This window comes from Phalaenopsis equestris, unplaced genomic scaffold (assembly GCF_001263595.1).
Source record: "Phalaenopsis equestris unplaced genomic scaffold, ASM126359v1 Scaffold000251, whole genome shotgun sequence".
NCBI lineage: Eukaryota > Viridiplantae > Streptophyta > Magnoliopsida > Asparagales > Orchidaceae > Phalaenopsis > Phalaenopsis equestris.
In genome coordinates this window covers 2,476,236-2,482,968 of record NW_018164693.1, presented here as the reverse complement: position 1 = coordinate 2,482,968, position 6,733 = coordinate 2,476,236, and the positions used below count along the sequence as shown (strand labels likewise).

The following is a 6,733-nucleotide window of genomic DNA, read 5'->3' as shown; positions in this document are numbered from 1 at the left end:
TTAGAAAGACATGATAAGGTTATAAAAGTTAACAAGTTGGATACCCAATCAACCCAAAAGTCAAGTTAATCAACCAAGACTAGTCACTATATTTTAAAATAATCTTACATCTGATAATGAATTTTGAATTAAATGCACATATGAACCACCATGGAAATATGAACGGGGCTTGATTTATTTGGATGCCCAAGCAAATTACTGTTGATACTGTGTTACATATGCAAGATTCATAAGGAGGCTTGGTGCAGTGGAATACAATCTAATTTAGAATTAAAAATATTTTTTATTTAAAAATATTGCATTCATTTAATCACTCAAACATATATTTCCTTGTTCCAATAAGTTCAAACCTCCAAATTTAGACAGAATTTATTGTTAGGCAAATGCAAACACTTTTTCCTTTTGCCTCCCAGTAAGCAGTTTGCATGAACAACACAATATCTATGGCAATCCCTATAAGTGAAAAAACTGTTATGAATTGAGAATGAAATCTCCATCATTTTAATTAATCGAATACAGTAAGCTATCAAAACTCTTGTTACCCGTCGAACTTGCTAAATAGGAGTCCTCTAGCTATATATTTGTCAAAAAATACTTATGCCCACATTAATCCAATTAATAAATTTGCAAATTTATCTCATTAGTATCTTATCTATGCACTCTTAATATCCTTCAAAATCTTGGAAAAATTAAAAAGAAAATAAATAAAGATTTACATACATACCCCTCAATTCTTATGTAGTTACATATCTAACAACTAAACTTCAATTTTTAAATACAGGCCACCCTCCCTGAACTTGAAAGGCTGTATTTCAAATTTTTAAAGTTAAAATTGTGGTATTTTTATGTGATATGAAAAATTTGGGAGGAATAAACGCAAAAATTAAAGTTTAGATGTTAGATGTGTATTCATTGCTAATTGGATAAGATCTAAATTCATTGCTAATTGGCAAAGTAGTTAAGCTCCTATGAAAACAGCAAAAATACTTGGCGCTGGAAGTTAAGAATAATAATTTTCATCTTTAGGAGATTGCCTCTCAGTCACAACATTTCATAAACAAGCATGCACAATAAGCAGGGCAAGTCTTGCCCTGCTTAACAAATACACAGAAAATAATGTAGTGATCTAAGAGAGAAAAATTGGGTTCTGCTGGAATAATAAAATAAAATATTCTTAGCGAGAAGCCAATATATTAGAGATTACCAGTGATAGATCAATGGCATGAGATAACAAGAAATTGCCAATAACAACGGACCTTAGACATATTAGGGCTAAGTCTTTAAAAATCGGGACAATCTCCACAACAGGACTATCTCTGCACATTGAGCATTGCCATGGCTTCCTTCTGTTCCTCCATCAACACATCACTAGAGTACTTGCTCAACAGTTCCATCTTCTTCTTCTCCAAAACCATCTTCTCAATTTCCTTCTCATCAGGCAGTGGTACGTGCACAACAAACTCCTGTTGTTTGCTGCTCTCTCTCACCTCCCTTTCCCTCTCCCTCCTCTCTTCCTCCACCACATCCTCCTCCTCCTCAAACAAAATCTCCTTGGCCGTAGGCTCCACAGTCACAACCTGGCTGCTCTTCACGGCCTTCTTCGCCTCTTTTCTGATCTTATCCATCTTCCACCACTCTGCTTCTGCCTTATCTCTCATCTCTTTCTCTGCAGCTGCTTCAAGCTTCTCAAGGATGCCATCCTCATCATCTCTGTATCCATAGTAGCTGGCATTTATCCGCTTGTAGATATCATAGCGAGTGCGACGTTTCCTGATCTCAGGCGGCTTCTCGAAGAGCTCCCGAACGCCGGGGAGTTTCTTGGCAGCTCCGAAATAGCGGTAACCAGGGCCACGGCCGGAAGGGTTAGGAACATCGATGATGTTACCTTCAAGATCCGTCATCTTGGCGGTGTTCTTCGTGTAATTTTGTCCGCCAAGTTCTACAATACGGCGCTCCCAGTGGACACGCTCGCGAAGAAGTTTGTTGATCTCGTCATTGAGATCACGGAGACGATGCTCGTCGGGGCCCTCGGTCTGGATCTCAGCCTCCTTGACACCAATCTCTCGGAGAATTTCACTGCGCCATCGGTCGGCATCGGCGAGATCGCGGCACTCCGAGGCGAGGTATGGACGACGCTCCTTGGGCTTGCGCTTCTCCTCGTTCTTCATCGCAATGAAGCGATTGAGCATCGACTGTGCCTTCTCCTCATTGCGCGCCATCTGGGGTTGTCTCTCCGCTTCCTCGCCGGAAAACGGAAAACCTAATAAGCGGGGCTAATAAAGACGACTGAAGTTAGCCGGAGAGGTCAATAAGCGGGAAGCATCAGAAGTAGGGTTCTAAAGTAAATCTGATTTTAATAAATTTTTAAGGGTCATTACATATAAACCATCCAATTCCAATGAATTTACATATCTAACACCTAAGCTTTAAATTTTACATTTATAACCCCAAATCTTTCATATCACATAAAAATATCATCATTTCAACTTTAAAAAGTGAAATACATATTTTAAAGCATAGATAAGAGCAAATTATGTAAAAATTTAAACTTAAGTATTAGACATATAAATACATAAGAATTGAGTGCTATGTTATAAACCTTTATAAATTTAATCATTTTTAAAAAGTTGCATTTACATACATACAATTAGGGCTGTCAAAACGGCTCGTTGTTCGCGAACAGCTCGTGTTCGGTTCGTTAAGAAGCTCGTCGCTTGGGCCCGAAATACTCCCAAACAAATATATATATATATATATATATATATTATTTATATATATATTTGCTGAGTTGTATTTTTAAAAAAACTAATTGACTACAAGGCTACAAAGATTTATAATCAATTAAAATTATTAATGAAGAAAATAGAATAAAAATTATTTAATCAGATTCAAATTATGGTTTAAATTTTGCTACAATCATTAAATCTTAGGGCTACGTGATTAGAGGTGTCAAAATGACTCTTTGTTCGTAAACGGCTCGTATTCGGCTCGTTAAGCAAACGAGCCGAACACTAGCTAAGCTTGGGCTCGCTCGTGTTCAGTAGCTCGTGTTCGGCTCGTTTACACCCCTACATACAATCCAATTTCTATGCATTTACATATCTAAAGCTTGAATTTTATTTTTTTCACATTTATGCAACCGCAATATTTTATATCACATTAAAATTTTCATCATTTTAATTTATAGAAAATGACACTCATATGAGCAGGGAAGACGACATGTATGTAAAAATTGAAGTTTATGTGTTAAATATGCAGATACATAAAAATTGTGCGGTATGTACGTGAATCTTTCTTTTTTAACTAAGTCAACATTTTTTTAAACTTTTAAATTTTATTTAAATAATTAAAAAAAACAATTGTAGTTATAATATCATTTTTAAATCAATTTATATAGTGAACTAGGCTGAGTGGCTCTTTATCTGCTAAATTTACTCAAGTGCCACAGATGACAATGACATCCAGTGGTGATGATCGGCCTGTGGTGGCAATAGCAATGACTGGTGGTTGTCGATGGCAATGGCGGCAACAACTAACGAGAAGGCGAACATATTTAGAATTCACCAACGAACTTAAAAGTTGTTAATGTGTAATGGCCGATCAAAAGACATTATGTGAAGCTTTTTCAAAGTTGATCAAAGCAAGAAAAATACCATCTTTGAGGTATCAAGTTAGACTCAATGGAGGCATTTTTGCCGCCAAAAAACTATTAAATACACTCGAAATCTAACGAATTCCATTGTGAAAACTCCCTAAATTATGTCAATAGGCAACTAAACATATAAAAAATCACAGTAATCACCATAACAAATCATTAAGTGTCTGCCATTACAGCAGCTTATAAGAAAACCCTCAAAATCCTGGTCACAGAGGAGCTCAAAAGATGACATTTTTTCAGCAGAAAACATCCAAACCCTAACTGCTTCAATGTTCAGGTGTATCCCTTCCCCAGACAATTTAAACACCGCTGTATCCTGTGCAGTGAAAAATCCCCATTAAGCTCTCTCAACAATAACAAATAAGGAAAAAAAACTCTATGAATTTAAGCTGAAAACCCTAAAAGCTGCTGCAACCTGTTCCCATCACATGTTGGGCAAAGGCATGGATTAATGGCGACTGGATCATACAACGGAGACCACTCTATGGTGGAATTCCCTCTGCACAATTTGCAGCTGTAGAAGCCTTTGCCTTTGCAACACGAACATGAAATCGCAAGCTTCTTCTGAATCAAAAATCAATTTTAAATAAGAACAAAATCATATAAATCTAACTCAAAATCTCTTTTTGGAGGAACCGAGGAAAGGGAAAACACCCTCTTTGCTTCGGAAACAGATTGAAGCCCCCGAATTGCTACGGAAGAAGCTAATGAGACTGTAAATAGACCGCCGACGAGGAACCGCGGCGGGCGGAGCTATTAGTCGAAGCCAGTTAGGGATTCTGCCGGCCATTCTTTGGAGGAATCAAAAGTTAGAGATGTTTGATAGCAGGGTTTGAGCAGGATTTGAGCTAAATCCTGCCAAACAGAAAAAAAATGGTAACTTTGATAAATCCTACGGAATCTCAAATCCCGTTCTTGCTCGATTTTGCCGCAACTCCCCAGTTTACTGTATCCGCGAGTTCGGCGGATTAATGGGATTTAGCGATAGAACAGCGCGAAAGGTAGTGGGGATAGCTTCACCTAAAAATATTTACAGAATGGGCTTATGAAATTTATTTAAAGGGTCTTACACTGTCATGTCTTACACTGTCATGTCTTTATTATTCGGGTTAATACTTCAATAACAAACCCTAAAATAATAGGAAAAAAGATTAGCGTCGAACCACTAAATATGTTAGTAGACTATTGGAAGGTTATTGATATATTATTGGGGTTAAAACCCAATAATTGAGTTATTGAAAGATTATTTAGGGTCATACGCACGCAGAATTGCATGTATATGACGCACATAAATAGTGCTCCTCATTGTGACCTCGTCACTTCAAATCTTCATCGTCATGGGAAGTAGTAAAAATATTACATAGGAAGTGATTATGAAAAATTATATCATGTTTTTAATCATAATGCGTCATTTATATGGTCTGATCTTATTATACATTAAATTATTTAGTTTTTTATATACAGTGAAGTCGGACCTTAAACATGATGCATTATTATTAGAGTCATGATAAAATTTTACATCAGGACTCTAATGTAATATTTTTTCGAAAAGATGAAAACTGACCACTAATTTAAGTGTTTTATATTTATTAAGCTAATCAATTTTTATTTTTTGGGATAATTACATATAGAGCAGTATGTTTTTACATATCCAACCCCTAAACTATATTTTTACATTTGTGTCACTCCAATGACAACTAAAATATCACTATTTAATTTTTAGGAAAATAAAATACATTTTTGGAAGATTTATATGCATGTCATTCACTTCTTAAGGATTCGCATATCCAACACTTAAACTTCAATGTTTACATATATGTCATCTTTTATATGCATTAAATTTTGTATTTCATTTTTTAAAAGTTTAAAAAAAATCATGATATTTTCGATATAATGTGAAAGATTTGGATTATATAAATGTAAAAATTAAAATTTTGTTGACACATATGTAAAAAAATAAGAATTTTGTGATGTATGTATAAATGTTAGTACATGTTATGTGTGTACATAAACAATCCAGACAGACATCATTGGGAGACGCTAAAGTTGATTATCAGGTATTTGAAGGGAACATTCAACAAAACACTTTGTTATGGAAGTGCAGTGATCAGTCTACGAGGATTTGTAGATCAGATATTGCAGGAGATGTAGTTAGTAGGAGAAGTACAACAGGGTATATCTTCATATTGAAGAACACAGCGGTAAGTTGAGTTCCATGTTGCAAAATATCTTTGCACTTTCAACTATGAAGACAGAATGTATTATTATCACTGATGCTAGCAAAGAGCAAAGAATTGAAAAACTCTACAATGACAATATGAGTGCAATTCATCTTGTTAAAAACAGTTTGTCATGTTAGGACGAAACATATTCCACTGATGTATCATTTTATTAGCTCTCTTCTTGAAAATGAGCAGTTGTTCCTACAGAAGATAAACAACTCAGAATCTTGTGGATATGTTAAAGAATGTGGTAACTATTGAGAAGCTGAAGCTATGTTTGGGTTCAGTTGGTTTCATGGATGTTGAGATTATGGTGAGCCACACCACATTATGTGACCACAGTACGTAAATATGAAGACTGTTCAGAGCTCCCATCATATGGCGCAACACAACAAGGGCTGAACATATGTGTCGCCCATTTGGTGCCAAATATGTTCGGCACGGTTTTCTGCTTTTCGAGAGCTTGACACTTAGGCACCTACACACTAGGAGCGGTCTACTTCGGAATTTTGGTTTTTAATAATAATTTCCAGCAGGTTTCACGAGGCTTGATGATTCTTCCTTCAGAATTTCTCGACGAGCACATGATGAATGGAAAAGTGTTGAAGAGGTGTAATACTTTGCTTTAATCGAAGATTGAATGTTTATTGTTCAAAAGATTACCTTAATATACATGTCATGCATCAAATATCAAACTGGAAGATGAAAATTTGATGGTGGTGTATCATTTATATAAATTAAAGTATTACATATCTAAATTCATAATAATGTTGGGATACGTATGTACATTTTTTTTTACACCTGCTTATTAATGGAATAGTTGCATGCATGTATTCAAATTAATTATGGCCTA

General features: G+C 35.5%; 2 protein-coding genes across 2 annotated transcripts; both read right to left on the bottom strand.

The window, feature by feature from the left end:
* Positions 1–994: 994 nt before the first annotated feature.
* Positions 995–2,346, bottom strand: LOC110024189 (pre-mRNA-splicing factor ISY1 homolog). The gene has a single exon (XM_020724004.1). It carries the CDS (start codon positions 2,217–2,219, stop codon positions 1,311–1,313), a length of 909 nt encoding a protein of 302 aa, XP_020579663.1. The 5' UTR covers positions 2,220–2,346; the 3' UTR covers positions 995–1,310.
* Positions 2,347–3,596: 1,250 nt separating this feature from the next.
* Positions 3,597–4,964, bottom strand: LOC110024295. Its single transcript, XM_020724175.1, has 4 exons — positions 4,947–4,964; positions 4,313–4,411; positions 4,074–4,222; positions 3,597–3,974 (listed from the first exon to the last, which is right to left on the bottom strand). Exons 1-4 carry the CDS (start codon positions 4,962–4,964, stop codon positions 3,932–3,934), a joined length of 309 nt encoding a protein of 102 aa, XP_020579834.1. The 3' UTR covers positions 3,597–3,931.
* Between the last annotated feature and the right edge of the window lie 1,769 nt (positions 4,965–6,733).